Source organism: Sciurus vulgaris, assembly GCF_902686455.1.
Source record: "Sciurus vulgaris genome assembly, chromosome: 10".
NCBI classification, from domain to species: Eukaryota; Metazoa; Chordata; class Mammalia; order Rodentia; family Sciuridae; genus Sciurus; species Sciurus vulgaris.
The window spans coordinates 127,213,339-127,232,864 of NC_136470.1; the positions used below are offsets into that span (position 1 = coordinate 127,213,339).

Genomic DNA, 19,526 nt, shown 5'->3' on the forward strand with positions numbered 1-19,526 from the left:
GTGTGTGTGTGTGTGTGTGTGTGTATGTACTAACACACACACCATCCATAGCTTGAATCCCTCCCATTATAATGCCTGGCAGTGTGGCATTTGCTAGCTGGCCAGGGGCGAGACAGGTGATAGGTAGGCAAGGTGTCCCATTCATGTGGACAGCAGCCAGGACCCCTGCCTTAGCAGCCAGCCCGGTGTGTGTGTGTGTGTGTGTGTGGATGTGCAGACATGCACAGGTGTGTGCTCTGATTTTCGTCCATCTGATCGCACACTCATTTCAATAATCTTGAGTCCTGATTAGAGGCCACACAGTCACAGAGCCATGTAAGCCCTGCTCCGGCACAGGAATGGGACATCAACAAATGACTCTAGTTCTCAGGAGGGTGGGGGCTGGGTGGAGTGGGGCAGGCTCTTCACCACAGTGACCCCAAGATGGCCTCCTTCACAAACTCACCTGTGAGATGCCAGAGGAGAGAAGGAGCAGCCACAGGAAGGGCGGGTCTGAGAGCCCGGGCAGGGAGGGGCTCAGCAGGACCCATGGGCTGGAGCCTAACTGAGGATGTGGCACAGAGATGTTTATCCCTCCCTCCTTTTCTTTTGTAGTTAATTATCTCCTTTTAGTAGGAATTAAAAGGTAATAAAATGTTGTGAAAATAAAATATAGTAAATGGAAAAGGGCCAGTAATAAAGGAAGAGCAGGATTCCTTATATTTGTAATTGAGTTCAGAGAGTCTGCTTTGTTCCTTTTGAAATGGGGCCTATGTGTAATTGTTTTTAATTGGAAAAGAGAAAGCCAAATAATTTAATGCTCAAAATGTATGTGCCTATTATGTGTCAGGCACAGGGCTAAGTGGTTTGCATTTATTATCTCATATAAACCCTGTAAACAACTCTGAAGTAGGTGTTCCCATGAATAAACCCAGAGAGAGAAGGAAATGACGTGCCCACGTACCAAACTGCAAGCAACAGAGCTGAATTCACACCCAAGTCTGACTCCGAAGTCCTGGTTGCTGGGAGTTTTATACTCTACCTTTGAGGCAGCTAGTTAACATCCCCATTCTGCAGGTGAAGAAACTGAGGCTCAGCCAGTTTAAGGAGCCCATCCAGGGTCACTCAGCTGGCAAGGCAGGACCAGCAGCATAATTCGTGGGTCCTGGTACAAAATGGAAATGAGAGGCCCCTTGTTAAAGAACCTCCCCAGAACAATAAACCAAGCCTGGGGCCCTTCTGCCCACGAGCTGGCCGAGGAACCAGGAGTGGAGACCCAGCCTCCCTAACTCGTCAGCGTCTCCGGCATCCCGCCAGCCAAAGGCGCCACCACAGTCACAGATCTACAACAGGGGTGACCAGATGGGAAAAGAAAATCAATTCAGAAAAGCTAGACGTGCTCTGGGGGGTTGGCTTGGGAGTCGGTCAGCTGCCTGTGGGACGCTCGGGAGGTCACTGACCCTCTCCTGGGTCCAGTTTCCTCTTCCACAAGAAGGGATGACGTTCTTCTCTCACAGAGTCGTCAGACTGACCTCAGCACAGTCTGGGCTCTTCCAGGAGCAGGTCACCGGGAGGGCAGGCTCCGGCTTCCAGACTCCCTGTGATTCCTGAGAAGGACCAACAAACGTTTGGAAGCCGGATAAAAACAGCCACGTTCCTCACCCACGCCCTGCGTTCAGACCCTCAGCTGACGTTTCCCGTGGACCAGCGGGTGGATCTTCACGACGGCCCCGTGAGCGGCAGCTGTGACCTTTACCCCCTTTGCTGATGAAGAAACTGAGGCACAAGAGGTTGAGGAATGGCTGGCTTGGTCCAGTAGCTGGGAGCAGAGGAGGCGGAGTCTGCACTGAGGAGGCGGAGTCTGCACCGAGGAGGCGGAGTCTGCACCGAGGAGGCGGAGTCTGCACCCAGGAGTCTGCCTGTCACCTGGGCCCTCCCAAAGTCGGGCGGGACCTCAGCACCGCGTCCTGGGCCAATGCAGGCGACGGCAGAGCTGGGCTTTCCTCACTGCCGCCACTAAGGCCTCAGAATAGCGTTGCCAGCACACTGAAGGATCCGCCCTGGCCACCACTTGGTCCTTGTAAAGGACCTCGGGGCCTTGCTGACCCCGGAGTGACTCTCTACTGAGCGCGAGCTGACTCGGAGTCAGCGGTGACAGCTCTTCCCCCTTCATAGACCAGCCAAGCAATCCGGAGCCCACAGCCCCACCACGTCATCACCATCTCACCCCCTGGCCACCACTCGCGGCCCAAGTCACCCCAGGGCCTGATGCCCGGTGACCAGAGACAGCCCCTGTGGCCTAGAGCCTCTGAAATCATTGGAACTAGCCAATCCCGGCCGGGCTCTCCGCCTCCCTGTTCCTTCCCATGGAAACCACAAGGAAGGCTTTAGCATCGCTGTCTCTTCCTGACTCCTGACCGATATTGCGCTCCTCTGTGTGGCCACCCCACGGTACAGTGTGTCCCCTCCCCTGGGGATCTGCGAGTATAGCCATCTCCTCAATGGCAGTTGTATCTGATCTGTTGACCTTATCCCACTTAGTCAAAATCATACTAAAACCTTTTTTACAAACAAGTATCCAGGTCACTTACTCCAGGACCCCCCTGAGAGCCCTGGTCAACATAAATCACCCCTTCCTCTGCTCCCTGGAGTCTGTTCTTTGTTCTGGCAGCCTGAAATCTTGCTGTGTAACTGCCACCGCAGAGAGTGAACTTCAAGTTAGGGGCAACAACCTCTCTGCCTCCCATCACAGGCTCTGCTTGGCACATCCTAGGATGGTAGGTGCTCAGTAAGTTCACGGCCTCTGAAATAAAGATAAGAGCCATACAGGAATGGTGATATTCGTGGTGACAATAGCCATCTGTTCCACACGCTTTCTTTGCCTTCCTTTTCTCCAGTTCCCAGAGCAACTCTGCAAGGTAGACTTGGGTTAGCCCATTCTGCAGATAAGGGAAACAAATCTCAGAGAAGTCCAGTCATATAGCCAAGACCACACAGCCAAGAAGCAGCAGAGCCAGGAGTTCAAACCTGAGTCTGTCTAGCTGCAGAGTTAACACTCTTGAAATAAACTGAGCTGAATTGAAGTTAGTATCCTTTTGTATGACCCAGTCAGAGTGAAGCCCTGTGCCGATGGATCGGGGGTGGTAACTCAGCTGTTGAGTGACTCTCCCAAAGCATTCTGGATACTTTGTAGCCTCATTGAACACCTATGCATGGCTGTTACTGGCCCTGAGAGGAAATCTGAACCTCTTACCCAGTATTTGCCCTCCAAACTCTGCTTATGTCTGCAGCCCATCTCGAGCTCACCACCCACCCAGCCTCGGATGCCCAGGATGGCCAGAGGAGACCATGCTACCCCCGAGCTACGGGACCAGCTCCTCCTCATGGGAGGGTAAGGCTCTTGGTTCCCAAATCAAAGCCACCCATCCCTTAGAGAAAGCCTTGGAAAGTGCCAGATGCTTGAGTCCGTGTGGCCCGATTACAATGTCAGTCCCCTGAACAATCCCTGGGCAGGGGACACCTTATCCATCCCTCCCCCTGCCCAGCATCCAGGGATCCAGCCTCTTGCTTTGTATGGATCTCCTAGAAAACCTGAGGCTTCTTCAGCAACTGAAGGCAGAGGGTGGAAAGAGCTGGAGGCCCCTGGCCAGGCGCCCAGGTGAGCTGAAGGGTCCTGCCCCACGCCTCTGTGACGTGACTCAGCGCGGAACTGGAAGAGCCGGCCTGAGTGTCTTAGATTACAAGAGCCCGGTGCTGTCAGAAGGCCCGATGAGTTTGTTTGCCTCTAGGCCTCTAATATGGAAGTTCCAAGTGGTTAATATTCTCCTGATAAGAAAACATATGTTCCCCGAATTTAGCAGGAGTTATAATAAAATCATCATGTTTCGAAATCCTTAATCCACAACGAAGGAGTTTAAATCCCGACGGCATTCCAATGTTAGCTTTTTCAGGAATACTTACAGGGTAATTTAGGCCTGATTATTAAAACAGCAGGCCGTCTGCTTCCTTTCTGTTCACTTAAGAAAAAAATTGAATCACAATTCATAAACTAGTCTCTAGGCTCTATAAATTGAAAAGATTTTCTCTCCAAGCGGGAGAGCTGAGAGGTGTTTGGGAAGCTTGCAAGTCAAGAAGTGGGATGGTCCTTCATGGGAAGGTCTCTGGTTTGGGCCTTTGGTCTACATTGTCTCCTTTAAGACTTACCGCCTGCCGGGCTCAGTGGTACAGGCCTGTAATCCCAGCAGCTCGGGAGGCTGAAGCAGAAGGATTGCAAGTTCAAGGCCAGCCTCAGCAACTGAGTGAGGACCTAAGCAACTTAAGACTCTGTCTCAAAATAAAATAAGAATTAAAGGACTGGGGATGTGGATGTGGCTCAGTGGTTAAGCTCTCCTAGGTTCAATACCAGATACAAAACAAAACAAACAAACAAACAAATAAAAAACACCTCACCACCAGCCCAAGTATAAAAATAACTGTCCCAAATCTACAGATGAGGTAGTGGAGACTCTCAGATGGCAGTGGCCTTGCCAAGTCCTCATGCTCACGTCTGGGGGAGATGAGATTCAAGTGCAGACCTCTCCAGTCTTCAGGGTCAAAGCAAAGCCCCACCCCCACTAGCTGCCCTCAAGTTCAGCAGTGCAGAGCCCAGCAGCCCTCCTGGACCTTTGCCAACATCGGAATTATCTCTTTTAAAAAATCAGCCTAAAATGAATGTTCAAAAATAAATCTGTAAAAATTAAAGTTGTTCTCAATTTTGACAAATCCTCTGGCTCCTGGAGGAACTTTTGTATAAGAGCCGTGTGGCCTCGGGCAGGTCACGCCAGCTCCCAGCCACAGTTCCATCATCTGTGCAATTAAGATAATGAGACCCCGCCCTCGGACCCTGGGAGTGTTAAATGGAGGCTCTTCGTTCTCGTGCATGGCTCATCATTGTTAGTTCCTAAAATAAGTATTATTCAATAAGTGATCATTTAACACTAATGTGTCTATAGCGCATGTCCCTTGTGCTTGGTGCTGAAAAGACTGCTTTTACTGGGAGTAGGAGGGACAGATTTTACAGATGAGGAAACCGAGACTCCGGGAGGATAAATGATTAGCCCAAAGCCACACAGTGAGATTTAAACCCGGCTCTGCTGAATTTAAAAGTCACGCTGCTACCCCCCCCACACTACCTTACTCTCCAGGAAACCAGACGGAATGGATATTTTATGTGACAAAGGCTGAATTGAATGGCTCACCCTTTTCTCTCTTAAGCCTCACCCCAACTCCTTGTGGAAGAGCGTAAGGTGTTTGGGTGAGCTTCCTATTCTCTCAAGGACACCGAGCTCAGAAAGCGCCACCCATTCTGTTACTATAGAGCAGCAATTTGCCTGCTTCACATCACGCTCAAAAAAAGCCTCCTGAGGTCGACAAAGCCACTGGCAATTGTGATGTTCCTTAGGCTCTTTTGTACCTGATTCTTCCCCCAGGGCTAGAGGGGGCCCTGCCTCCCAGGCAGGAGTGGCCAGAGGATGAAAACAGGCTTTGCTGATGTGGTTTACCTGCTGGTCAATTGCACTCCTCCGGAAGGAAGGGATCTTCAGATGGGATTTCTCAGAGTAACAACCACTTAAGAAACGCTGCAGTGTCTTCAGAACCAATTTAAGTTCTTGAGAGTGCCTTGGGTCTCTCTTTGGGAAAGAGGCCTCTAGAGAGGGTGACCAAAGCAGGTGGTGTGAGGTGGCTTATCCACAAGTGGGGGATCCTGGAGAGCTGGTGCTGTGGGCTCACACCAGCCCTCAGGCAGGAAACCACTTTGTAATCCGCATCTCTAAAGAAAGGGAGAGTCCCTCCTGGGAGAGAGGAGGAAGGGCTGGAGCACAGGCTTCCCCTTTGAGGTTGGTTTCTTGTTACTGGGAAGCAGATTCCTTCCTCATGGGTCTGGGACCAGTTGCCTTGCCAAAAACCAAGAGAACCAAACATGTTCTGTGGTGCTGTGAGGGTGGATGGTTCTGGAGGCAGGGGCACATGGGGCAGTTCCAGAGAAGCTGGAAACAGGCCCTGGATTTTGCTTGCAGCCCAAGAAGGGCTGTAGCTCAAGAAGGCTCAGAGTCTGGGGCTCCCTGAATCCACCTGGCAAATATTCCCTGCATTCTGATCTAGGTGTGGAAGACTCCAAACAGACCTCACCACCCCTGCTTTTACAAGGTTCACGCTTCCTGAGGGAGGCGGCACCCAGAGGGATCATTTCAATAGGGCACTTTACAGGACTCACACTCTCCACCACCAGACAGCGAGCACAGACTCTGTGCCAAGCACCGTGGGGCGTCACGGGGATTCAGAGACACATGAAGCTGGGCGTCCAATGCTTCAGTGCAATGTGGAGGAGACTGTGGGGCAGCGGGGGTACCTACCTAGGCTGGAGAAGTTCGTAAAGGCTGAGTGGCGGAGGCAAGAGGGAAAGTGATAGAAAGGAACTCATTGGAGGAGAAACGGCAAGATCACACGCACAGCGGCATGAGAGCTTTTGCTATGGTTTAGACATGCCATGACCCCGAAAGCTCCTGTATTAATGCAGGAGAATTCAGAGGTAAAAAGAATGGATTATGAGGGCTAGAATCTAATCGGTCCTTCCTAGTTTGAATGGACAGGATGGTAACTGCAGGCAGGTGGGGTGTAGCTGGAGGAAGTGGGTCCCTGGGGGGCGTGCCTTGGAACGGTGGGTGCGTCTTCCCTGCAGCCTCTTCCCCTTGCTTCTCTGCCCCCTGACTTCTGTGAAGGGTGACATTCCTCCAGCACGCCCTTCTGCCATGACGCGCCGCCTCATCTTAGGCCTAGAGCAATGGAGTCGCCGAGTGGACTGAACCCCTGACACTATGAGCCAAAATAAACTTCTCCTCCTCTAAGTAGCTTTTGTCAGGTATTTAGGTCACAGTGACAAAAGACAGACTAACACAGCCGAGACTCCACGCCCAGCCAGTGTGGTCTTCTTACAGTGCTGTGACTCAGATACACCTGACAAGAAGCCCATTGTTGGCTCCGGTGTGTGTCCTTGGGGTTGAACTTGGACCTTGGGAGCATGAGCTGCAGAGGCTCCTCATCTCATCCTCCAGAGGGTGGTAGGACTCAGCTCCAGGCCTCCAGTCAGCCTGCTTCCTTCAGGTGCATTACTCTCACCATACACCCTCTGATTACAAGCTCCCTGGGGATGAACCCCACAGCCAAGGCCATTCATGCCATGCTCTGAGAAACCCTGAAGAGCTATGTGGAACACGGTAGGGTGCAGGCCCAGAAGCCACTTCCCCCTTCCTCACTGGGGCCCTACTATGTGCCAAGTACACATTGTCACACTCTATCCTCACCCCACACTGAGAGGTCGGCACTCTGGTCCTTATTCAACCGATGACATTCCTGGGATTTGGGGGCCTCCAGGGACCTGCCCAAGAACTTCCTGATATCACAGAGTCAAGCCAACTTCATGGTGGCCTCTGCTTCTAACATGCTTTCCTGGGACTTCCGGGCACAGGCCATTTAGGCCTCAGCTCAGGTGGGAGCTCCTGATCCACAGAAGCCCCCTCCCACCTCCCACAGCACTGGCTCCTCTGACAGGACGGGACAGGCTTCCTCACCCCCTACCTCCTCCCCTAGCTCCTGACCCGTTCCCTGCCTTATCCTTGGTGCTCCAGAGCGTGGCACACGGATACCCCAAGCAAATGGCTGCTGAGTGAATGAAGCCATAGGGCCGTTCCCTAAACCCAGCCTTATCACCTTGATGGTGGCCAGCATCCCACTGGGGACTGGTACAGATACTGGTGGCTGCAGATCAGCCCAAAGTCCCAGCTTCTCATGGGTGACAGCAAGACATTTCATAGATTTTCATTTCTACCCCAGCCAAAGGGTGCCGTCTAGTAAGGTTCTACGTGACCAACATTTGGGGCTTGAGAATTAATAGCACCCCTTCCTCCACACTTCCCCTCACTCGCTCACACGCGAGTGTGGCTGAGGACAGTTGCCCAGCCCCTCAGACATGGGTCCTTGCAGAGTGTGGACGCTCAGGATTGTCAGCAGACATGCAATATCAGCCTCTGGGAGATGGCCTGGAGTGGGCTCTGACTTTCCGTCGCAGGTGTCATGTATCACTCACTGGCCGTGTGGGCTCACACCCGTGTTTACTTGTGCTCCTTGCTCCGTTCTTGGATGGCGCCATTTTGATTGCGATGTTTTCCTCTCTTCGATGCTTTATCGCCTCCCAATTATCTTTCCACTGAAAAGCAATGACGAGATCATGGGTCCTCCTTCAGCAAGTCACAGCCCCGAATGTTGGAGACTCCTTGCACCCTGCCTCATGATCTCCTTTCATCCTTGAGTGACCATGTCCTCTTTGGCTTTGACACAAGACATATGTACTCTTAAAAATCACCATGTGAGGGAGAAATAGGGTGAGAGACACGGCACTCACAAATGTCACCAGTGACACACAAAAAAGAGAGGATGAGAGAGCGTGAGCACAGTTCTATACCATACCGCCTGAGTGTGGCACTTGACCTTGAACAGACTTGGTGTTTGTGGGAGGGAGTGGACCCATCCACACCTGTGGTTGCAACCTCCCATCTGTTTCCAAGATCCCCCTTCCACCTCTTCACAAGGACACCCAGCAGCACCCCTTCCCACATCCACTGCCACTACAAATGTCAGCTCTCTTCAAGGTCAGGTACTATCTCCAGAATAGCATGCACGTAACAGTGAGCTGATGCTTTCTCTTTCCCCCTCTTTTATGCATCACAGATGATGTTTTTGAGCGTGATGGCGCCTTCTGTTTCTCCCACGACACGGGGTGAAGTAGGAAACGGGCGTGTGTTTGTGGGGTGCACATGTGTGTGTTGTACTCCTCGGTGGCTCAGTTCAGCTGGGTGCAATTTGCTATATTCATCCGATATTTCTCAGGGGGGCAGATGTCACGTCACCAAATGTGAAATTCCCATTATCTTCAGATGGTTCCTTAATATATTTGCTGAGACGAATCATTTATTGGAACAGATTCCATTTTCAAAACAAGAGTTTGGGCAAGAGCGGCCGCGCCTGATTCACTTTTCATCCTGCTTCTTGTTTATTCAGACTGGACCAAAAGGATTGAGTACCAGCCTGGCTCAGGGAGTGTGCCCTTGTTCCCCAGCATCCACCTGGAGACCTGCGACGGTGCCGTGTCCTCCCTCCAGGTCACCGCCGAGCTGCAGACCAATTACATTGGCAAGGGCTGTGACCGGGAGACCTATTCTGAGAAATCTCTTCAGAAACTGTGTGGTAAGTTTTCCCCGTGGGAATATGTTAAATTGATTGCGTTTAAATGATAGATGCCAATAAAGGCCGAGATTATTACACTCCGTTTAGGTATGATTTACCGAATGCATAAATGCATTCTACTGTCATGTATCACTAATTAGAACAAATTAAAATAAAAATAAAACCTAGAAGAGACTCAGCCCGCCCCTTCTGCATCCATGATTGTAGCTCGTGGATGGATGTTTGCTACGGCGGAGGATCAGAAGGCGTTGCTTCTGGCGGCAGACACAGCAGGTTCAGGCTCTGTTGCCAGTTGTGTGGCCTTGGACAAGTGGCAGAGCCTCCATTCGTCACTAGGAGAGCAGATGAGATGGCACAATGTGTTTCAAAGCACCTGGCACAGCTTAAAGACACACAGGCTCTCTCTGTTCTGCTGGTTTACAGAGGGCCAATAGGAACCAGTGGAGTCGGGCACCTGGGCAGGTCTCCTCTCCACAGGGCCAGCTTTGTGACTTGCAAGGCCCAGTGCGAATGAAAACACAAGACCCTTGTTCAAAGACGACTGCAAATTTTAAACAGCAAAGCATTAGACCAGGTGCACACAGCTAAGCGAGGGAACCTGTACAAGGCTCAAGTCAATCACCCACCAAGCTGGGCCCTGCCCAGCAGAGGGGACCTCTGGGAGAGCTGAGGAAGGCTCATAGAGATACCCACGTGTGGGGAAGAGAGGGCTGGCCGTCAGTGGGCTGATAGAAGAAGCCACAAGAAAGAGGCAGGCCTGAAATGGAGAAGCCAAGCCGATCGGGGTGGGTGCTATGATTGGGGAAACCTCACTTTTAGCGCCTACTGAGTGCACCCTGTGAGACTCTTTATGGTCATTTGCTGATTTAGTTCCCCCATCTTCTCTGTGGGAGGATGTCATTCACTCAGCTCTAGAGATGAAAATTTGGGGACTCAGAATGTGAAAATGACTTGTTTAAGTTCACACAGGTAGCAAGGGCCACCACTTGAAGTTAGGTCTGTCTGAATGGTGGGGTCTTTAGCTCTGTATCCATGAAGGCCAACCTGGCCCCTGGAGGGGACTGTAACTCTCCAGTGAGCCTGTGGGAGGAGAAGGTGGGGACAGTCCCATGTGCCTGGTAAGTCAGATTGTTGATGGGCTGCTGGGCCCGCTCACCCCTCCTCTCCCTTTGCTTCTCCATTGCTTCTTTGTTCTTTCCAAGAATCTCCAGGGACTCACCTTGGACTCCTAGCCACGTTGTAGGAGCTGGGGACGGCTTGCTCCTACGTGGGGCCCATGTTAGGAGGGATAGCGCCTCTTGCAGAGGAAAGGGTGGCTCCTGAACGCTCCGTCTAGCCGCCACTCCCTGAGAGTCCCCACCACTATTTTGGAGCTCCTTTGACGTTGGTGTGCAGGAACACACACACACATCTTTACCCACGCTGCTCTTGCTCAAAGAACCAAGGGTAAATTTTAGAACTGAAATGCATCCTGCTTACACCATGTCCCTTCCTCAGGTCACCAGGCTGGCAGGGAAGGCCTATGGGATGGTGCAGTAAGTTGGGGGAACGCTTCAACTCCAGTGTTCCAAGCTGCTCTTGCAGGAAACTGCCTCCAGGCCTCTCCTTCCCTCTGCGTGTGCAGAAGCCACCTAAGTTGACGTCTTGCTTTAACAAATATCCCATTCAGTCCCCGTGTACCTGGATTATAACTCAACTCGACCCGGTGCCTCTGTGGGTTGGAGTCATTTCCTTAACTCCTCCAGGTGAGGAGGAGTTGATGGCATCTGCCTGTTAAGGATCAGGGGGCCCAAGGGCAGAGGCTTGTGATTTGATTTCGAACATTGCCAGCGAGACGGGAGATATGGAGGGCAAGAAGGAAGGGACTTCAGAGCGACATTGTACGTGGTGGGTTAACGCAGCTCACTCCACTGGGCTACCAGAGTCACCGTGCAGAAGGGCAGGCCGCCTGGGCCAAGAAGGCAGCTCTCTGCAAGCGCAGCTTCATCCGATGCTGGGAACTGCCCTTCGAATAGCAGAGGTCTGTTTTTCTCTGGTGACCTTACCTACCCCTGGCACTGCCCACCACACTTCTGGGAACACTGACCCAGTAACCTTGGTGGCGAGGCCTGTCTGGCCTCACATCAGAAGCCTGACTCTTGATTGCACTGGGGAAGAGTTCAGGGGAAAGGATCAAGAGCAAAGGCGTGAGACCCAGGCTCCAGGCTCTCTCTGAACTCCGAGGGGGGTGCGGCTGGATCCCTCCTGAGACTGAGGCCAAACGGGCTCTGGGGTAAGCTGAGTTTTCAGTGGACAGGAGAGAGCTTCTGCTGTGCTTCCCCACCCGAGAGCTGCCGGGACACTTTATGTCTGAGCGTTCCTGCAGCTTTCATCCTAGAAACCTTTATTGACTTTGGAGGGAAACAGGGAGACCAATTAGGATGTTATTGCCATGGTCTAAGCAAGAGATAATGAGTTCTGAGCCAGGGCAGAGGCAGGAGGAGTGAATCTAAGACAGATTTGGGAGGCAGACTCAGCAAGAGTCAATGATTGATCAGCTGCCAGGGCTGAGCAAGAAGGAACCTAAGCAGGCCCTGTGTGAGCCTCTACCGGGACGAGGGTGCCGCCCACCAGAGCTAGGGATCCAGGAGCAAGAGCAGATCCAGGGACAGCGATGACAGTCATCTGGGACGCTCAGGGGCGGTGCCTAACTCTAGCCTCCTCCTCCCTATAGATCCATGATTGTAACCCAGGACATCATCCTGGTGTCCTCCTGTCTCCCACTTTGGTCCCTCTACCTTTTCAGCTGTTGTCCCTAAGCCACCACTAGAACGCTCTCTCCCCTTCCCTTCAGGCGCTGGCCACCTGCCTCCATGCACCCAGGACTCCCTCCTGGGGTGCTTCCCTGGTGGCTGGAGTTCACGGTTTCCCATGTGAGGCTGTGGTTGTGCAGGGGCCTCGCCAAGTGTGTTGCCCGACAGGGTCCTTGTGGAAGCCTGGTCGTTGCCACTGCTTCCTCCTCCGGAAGCATGAGCTCCGTGCGAGGCAGTGAGAGGTTCCTGTGTAAGGGAAGCAGATGACAGCTGGCAATAGCCCTGCCGTCAGGAAGTATACCTGAGCAGAGGCAGCAGCCCTCGAGGAGCACCGGATGGGAGACACTTCCCTTCCATCTTGGACAAAAGCATTGGAGGGCCTGAAGCTGTGTTCCCTACGTGAGCCAGACAGAGACTCCCAATGTCCCCACCGCCCTGTCTTTCGTAAAGCCAGGCTTCTGGAAGAAATTGGCCAACCACTTAAACTTCTTTCAAATTCAGGGAATCAGGCGAGGGACCCCCTGCCTCCGTACTAGACTTTCCAGAGGCGAACTTGAGTATGAACTTAAATATGAATTGAATGTAGAAGCCTTTAGCAAGACCTGTCCGATGAATTAAATTTGACATTAACAACAGCTCATGAAAAGGCCCACTTCAGTGACCCCACGTCACTGCCTATTATAGAAAATAGGAAAGCATTTTGTGATGCTTATACCCTATGTAGTGCAGAGGTCAGGGGCTGTCCCTGAAGGGGATCACAGGGCTCCTGGCAGCTGGCCAGTGCCTACTGCATACAATGCCAAGGGCAGCCATTTTGTTGACAAGTTGAGAACTCCCAGAACAGGTCCCGCAGAAAGAAAGGCCACAGAGTGGGAACATGTTATTTAAATCAACGCTGCATATGTTGGAACCCGGCAGGTGACCAAACCTTGTGTCACTTTCAGGATTGGTACACTTCTGAGCCAGGAAATTTTCATGAAGCATTCATTCATTCATTCATTCATTCATTCATTCATTCATTCATTCATATATTTATTAATTCCACAAATATTTGTTATCTCTTCAAATGCTGTGCAAATTCTTGAAATAATATAGATATTAATAAAAACTACTACTTAAAAACTCCTGGGTAAGATGGACATGCTTAAAAAATTACAAGTCAGTGTTTTAGAAGTTATGAAAGTCTGTGGTTTTCTATTACACCTTTCAGCTTAGCAGAAGTTGTTCTCATCAGGAAACAGCACTAGAAGCTTTAATATGCTCAGAATAGCTCAACTCCAAGAAGCCATCACAGGTTTCTCCAAGACAAGGACAACAGGGGACACCTGTTGGGAATTAGATTAAATCACTAATCACATATCAGCAAAGAGCCACACACGCTGACTCTCGAATGATGGCAGTGAGCAGGGACCTCTTATTTCCTGGGGGTCATTTAAGCAGATACCATACCACATGCCCTCCCATGTTGGAGAAAGGTCTTTGCCTGCATTGACCTTGTCCAAGCTGGTCAGCAGCTAGGTAGGTGTCCGAGGCCCAGCCCCAGGAGTCTGGCTGGCCACCCTCATTCCTGCCCAGCTGCCTTCACTTAAAAATCAAGATTTCTATTCCAAAGCCTGGAGGAACCCCTTTGTCTAGGAGTCTAGAGGTAGAATGTGTCAGCTTTGCATTACTTTGTTAGATATTTTTATAATATTTTAAAAGAACAACTTAAAGGAAGAAAAATTTAATTTGGGCTCATGGTTCCAGAGGTTCATGATGGGCTGAGTCCACTGCTCTGGACCCAAGATAAAGCGGCACATCATGGTGGAGGGGTGTGTGGAGGAAAGCTGCTCAGGACATGGTGTTACAGAGGAGATTCACCCCTAGAACCAAGGTGGCTGTGTATCCCTCCCTCCCTGGATCCTTGTCATCAGGCAGGGAATGATTTTAAGCAAGTCACATCAAGTATGGACAGAATTTTATTAGAAAAGATAGAAAGGAAGGCATCCAGGACAGAAACTGGACGGATCACCTTAAGCAAGGTCCACATGTCTTTACAAAGTTAGGATTTTTAAGATTAGGATCTCTTTTTTCTTCTTTTGTTTCCCCTTGATTGTTTATTACTTTTGAATAGTTCTCAGCAAACTTTCTTTGGAGGGTCCTGATGTAGTCCCAAGGGGTGATCAGGTGGTTGTGACATGGCTTTGGTGATAAGGCAGGGTCCTGGAGACATGGTAGTGTGTGACATGATCTCGAAACAAGTTTCTTAAGAGGATGCAATTAACTGTGATGGGGCCGGGGGTTGACAAATCAGGCCCCCACCCTCCAGGTGCTCGGCTGTTTGATAAGGCTTCCTGTGATTTTAAGTAAGGATTCCCTTAAGGAACTGTAATTCTCTATGGCTTGGGGAAAGTTAGGCATTTCACTTTGCTTGCTCCAGATGCCTGTTTGCCCAGTAAGATTCCCCATGGTTTGTGACTCATAGATTTTACTTAATGGTATCTTTTTATAAGTCATAGTTTTTCACCTTTCTTTCCCCTGCCCACCTGCTCACCACTGACTAACCTACCTAACAGTGGTAACCAGGAAGCAGAAAGTGGGAGGGAACAGGGCACACTCCCAGTGACCCACCTCCTCCAATCACACCCACCTGCCTATAGTGACCATCCAGTCAGTCCATTCAAAGTAGGATGGACAGGTCTCCTTATCCAATCATTTCAACTCTGAACATTCCTGCATTCACACAGGAACTTTGGGGGACCCCTCATATTCAAACCATAACATAGAAGGATATCTAACTGTAGGACTCAACATGATGTGAGTTCCTGGAAAGACATCAGGAAGAAGCCCTCCGTGTCTGTGCCTCACGTACCCAGATAAGGAAATGGAATTGTAGCTGTTGATATCAGTCTCTTACTTGAATTATCAGCCAGGCAAGGACAGGTTATCCTGCAGTAATAAATGGCCTCACAATCTCACTGGCTTAAATGACAAAGGCTTCTCCTTTCTATCACATGTCATTGGCCTGGCTGAGGCTCTGCTCCATGATAGTTCCCCACCAGGGTCCCAGCTAATGAAACAGCCTTTATCTAGAACATTGTTCATCCCCGTGCAGATGTCTCTTGGGGCTTCTGCTCTGATATGATATAGGTCACCTGCACTCACATTTCAGTCTTATGACTGAGCTGAAGTCATGGGTCAGAAAAGCGTATTGCATATAGATGTAGTCCTTCACCAGCCAGCCCTGGTGGCCCACCAGGCACTTGTAGAGGACCTCCCTGGCTTCCTCTGAGATCCTCTTCCACTTCATTTCTCCTTCTAGAAAGTAAAAGGCTTACTGGGCCCCTGATGGGAGAATCACTTGTCTGGCTCATGGCTGCACCTGACGTAGCTTGAACATGACGTCAGCACTTATTGAAATGATACGGGGTCCACACTGTGCAGCTGCCATGCTCACATGCGTCTGCTCCACGCAGAGAATACTGCATAGAGTGGTCCCTGTTCCTCATTTATAGTGGCTCCTCTCCCTGAAGCCCTCCCTCTCCAAACTCCTGCGGTGGACCCGGAGGACTCTGTCCATCACCCTTGCAACAGGCCCACTTTGAATTGCTAAGAATGCTGCCCAGTCACACCAAGGACACCCAGAGCAGAATGTAAACTAAATTCAGAAAGTGACCACCGCCCCCAGGACCCATGGGAATTCTTATGCCATTGTGTACCCCAAATCTGCCCCTTTCACCCTTGTCTGTATCTACTTGCTGGCTCAGAGTGGCTTCCCCAACCCTGATGAGGCCCAGGGAGCTGGCCTCAGACCTCACCTCGGTGTTGAAGCCCCAGCATTCAAGCTGCAGCTGCTGCACCAGAGCAACAGGAACTCTCAGCTGCCGGTGGCTCCAGGAATTGTCATGGAGGATTCCAAAGGATCTTCTTAAATGCACCCTGATGTTCAGATGATGTGTACCATCTCTGCAAGTGATGTGTCTGTGATGTACCCTGTTACCCGGCTGCTGCTGTCCATGGGATCCCGTGGGGAGAAGAGACAGAAGAACTTGGGAGCAAGTAAATCCTTCTCAGTTTGTTTAAGTGCACCAAGAAATGACATACAATCTGTTAAGTCTGTGGAAGTCTGTGCCATCTGGTTAAATGCAACTTCATGCTTTCCGGCAGCAACATCTGCAAGACAGGGAGGGTGGCCTGTCACTCCCCCTCCACAGGGAAGGTGGGGGTTCCACATCGATGGCCCTGCCAGGGTGCAAGTTGTCCTCAACGAGCCCCTCTGTGGCATCAGCCCCCTGTGTGGCCAGCAGGGTCCTGTGGCACTCGATTATGCTATGCAGGCCAACCAGCCGGCCTCGGGACACTAATGTGTGGTAGAAAGACCCCCACCTGTGTTTCTGAGCACTGCACCGGCCTCTAGCCAGCTGTGTCGCTGTGCAATCTTGGTTCAGTCATTTTTCCCTTTTTTGAGCCTCGGTTTCCATATCTGCAAAATAACCCAGGAAGTTACAAGATCTGCCTCCAGGTTCACTGAGGTGGTGTGGTGGGGAGCCTGGGTTTGGAGCTCCCCCTGATGATGGCCCTCTCACCAGGGCTGCAGTCCCGGGCTCACTTGGCCTGGGGTTTCTCACGATAACAGGACTCCTGGTAGTATTCGCAACAGACAAGTAACTAAGAAGGACCATGTAAAGTGCCTAACTAATTCAGGGCAGGTACCACTCAGTGCCCATCAAAAAAAATTGCTAGGAAAATAATAATTTCATAATAGAAAAACTATAAAAAACAAAGTTCTGTGAATATCAGCTGCATGTGTAGAATGTCACCATTTGGGGCTTGGGCTATTCCGTAACTTGTTGTGTCTCCCAAACTTTCTTTCATGTCATCCCAAACTAGCCCTGAATTTTCAACCGACCCCTTCCCTAGTCTAAGGCGTCAAGTGCAGTGTGAATTCTACAGGCACAACAGAGTCCTTAGCCAAAAGAAGAAACTCACGGGGGGCAGTTTCAAGCCCTGCCAAGCCCGCCTCCAGATCTCCTATGTGGAGTCCTGGCTGCCGGGAAGATGGCAGAGCCAGCCTCCACAGGCACCAGGTGTGCAGCTGCCCCACTGTGTTGGCATCATTGGCCTGAACCAGGTGTCAGGAGCCCTGAGCAGTCAGCCTGCATCTCTGTGGCCACCCCAGACTTCAGCAACCAGCAGGCACTCTGTGTGTTCTCCAGTCACTGACTCTTCATACTGGAAAATTCTGGTGTCAAACTGGTGTCAGGTCACCTGAGTATCAGGTGAATATCCAGAGCATCTCATTGGGGCCCGGGGTGGGAAGATGGACAGTCATGAACACCTCAGTTGCAGGACAGGCAAAACCCGTGGGAAATACCCACGTAGACAGTGCACCAACTCTGCCCACATGCCCCCTGCCGGGCACAAATCAAGAGGCCCGCATCTCCCACCTTCTCGGGCACGCAGTTCCAGAGGCCTCTCGGGATGGACCTCTCACAGTGCTACGCAGAGCCTCTGGGCTCCCAGGAGGCACATTTTTCACGTAGCATAACCTTCCACTGCGAGTCAGTGGCTATTGGCCCAGACTCCAGGAGAGCTGGCTGTGCTGGACCTTTTAAAGAAGTGCTCTGGTTTCCAATATGGCACCTTCTGGAGGATTTTCAGGGGCCATTTTAACTGTGAGAGATTTTTGTGGTAGCTGACCTTGAAACCCACACCCTACATGAGATGAGGCTCTGCTACACAGAAGTCAAAACTCCATGTTGCTGACCACAGCAGGTGCGCACAGTCAGTCTCCATCAGAGTTCATGACTGACTGGTGTGTGTGGTGCCAGGTGGCAGCCCCCATGCATGCCTTAGACGCCCCAGTTCTGAGCACAGCAGGGAGCTCCCGGCCCTCCTCCTTCCCTGAGCAGCTGAGCCCTGCCTCTGTTTGGACAGAAGGATGCAGAGCACTCCGCATCTGAGCCTTTCTGGAGGGTGAGTGGGGATCCTCCCAGCAGCACAGTCCAGTCCTCTCTGCCAGGCCTGCCATGCCCTCTTACTCAGCCCACTCTCCACCAGTTGACCTATGCTTCTTTCTCCCTGAACATTCATCTGCCCACTGTTCCTCACTGGTCCATGTTATGTCCCCTGGTCTTAAGCTGGAATCCAATGGTAGCAGAAATAATAAGGTGCTGATGATAAAGTTGTAGCTAACACTCACCACGTGGTGAGCATGCTGTTCCGGGCTCCCATGCATTAACGCATCCAGTCCCCAAACACTGGGGAGAGGAAATACAAGTCAGAGAGGTCAGGTGACTTGGTCCCCATCTCAAAGCTAGCACATTATGCTGTCAGGTGTCAGATCCAAGCACTGCTTCGGAGCTACTGTTCTCTGTCACTGCACCATTTGACCTCAACACGTGGTAATGAGAAAGCATGCTAAGGACCAAGGGGTTCATGCTGCTTCTCATGGGATCAGGACCTGGAGCTGCCCAAGTCACAGTGTGGGTCATGCTGGGTCGACATGTGGGCTCTGAGCTCCTGCAGGTCAGGGGCTGTCTGATTCACCTTCAGGATGCCAGCACCTAACAGACTTGGCACTTGGTGAGTGCTCAATACACAGCTGATGGGTTAGTGGCTGGGTAGAGGTGTGAATGAATCCATCCATCACATCCAACCCTGCCCTTCTCCAGGAACCCTCCCCACTGTAAGGCCCCCAAGTTCTCCCAGCTCCCTCAGCTCATCCTGTGGCTCCCTTTCCTTCGAGAATAGTAGGTTGCAACCCACCTGGCCACTGCCATCACTCGTGTCTGATGTCAAAGTGACTGCTGCTTCTGCAGGGCTGGGGATGGCCTTGGACACTCCTCCCAGGTCACCTCTGCAGGGCTGGAGATGGCCTTGGACACTCCTCCCAGGTCACCTCTGCAGGGCTGGGGATGGCCTTGGACACTCCTCCCAGGTCACCTCTGCAGGGCTGGGGATGGCCTTGGACACTCCTCCCAGGTCACCTCTGCAGGGCTGGGAATGGCCTTGGACATTTCTCCCAGGTCACGGAGCTCAGGTCTAAGCACAGACCTGATCCAGGAGCAGAAAACAGAAGGTGAAGAGGCCCAGCCCCTGAGGACTGACCCTCTGTGATTTCTGTCCTCCTGCCCTGCAGGAGCCTCCTCTGGCATCATTGACCTCCTGCCATCGCCCAGTGCAGCCACCAACTGGACTGCGGGACTACTGGTAGACAGCAGTGAGATGATCTTCAAGTTTGACGGCAGGCAGGGTGCCAAGGTCCCCGATGGGATTGTACCCAAGAACCTGACGGACCAGTTCACCATCACCATGTGGATGAAGCACGGCCCCAGTCCAGGCCTGAGAGCCGAGAAGGAGACCATCCTCTGCAACTCGGATAAAACGGGTGAGTCCCCCTAGCCCAGTCATTCTGTCCCAGGTGTCTGGACACAGACATGGTCATGGGAAAGGGAGAAAGGAAGCAGTGTGGGAGGGGCCCTGGGAGTGTGTTCT

At 51.6% G+C, this 19,526-nt stretch overlaps 1 protein-coding gene across 1 annotated transcript in view; it reads left to right on the forward strand.

Annotated features, from left to right (window-relative positions):
* Window positions 1-19,526, forward strand: part of CLSTN2 (calsyntenin 2) — a 572,327-nt gene that overhangs the window by 468,359 nt on the left and 84,442 nt on the right. Inside the window, exons 6-7 of the mRNA XM_079100484.1 lie at window positions 9,073-9,258; window positions 19,171-19,419. Coding sequence (XP_078956610.1) covers window positions 9,073-9,258; window positions 19,171-19,419 — 435 coding nt within the window. The remainder of the gene's footprint in view (window positions 1-9,072; window positions 9,259-19,170; window positions 19,420-19,526) is intronic.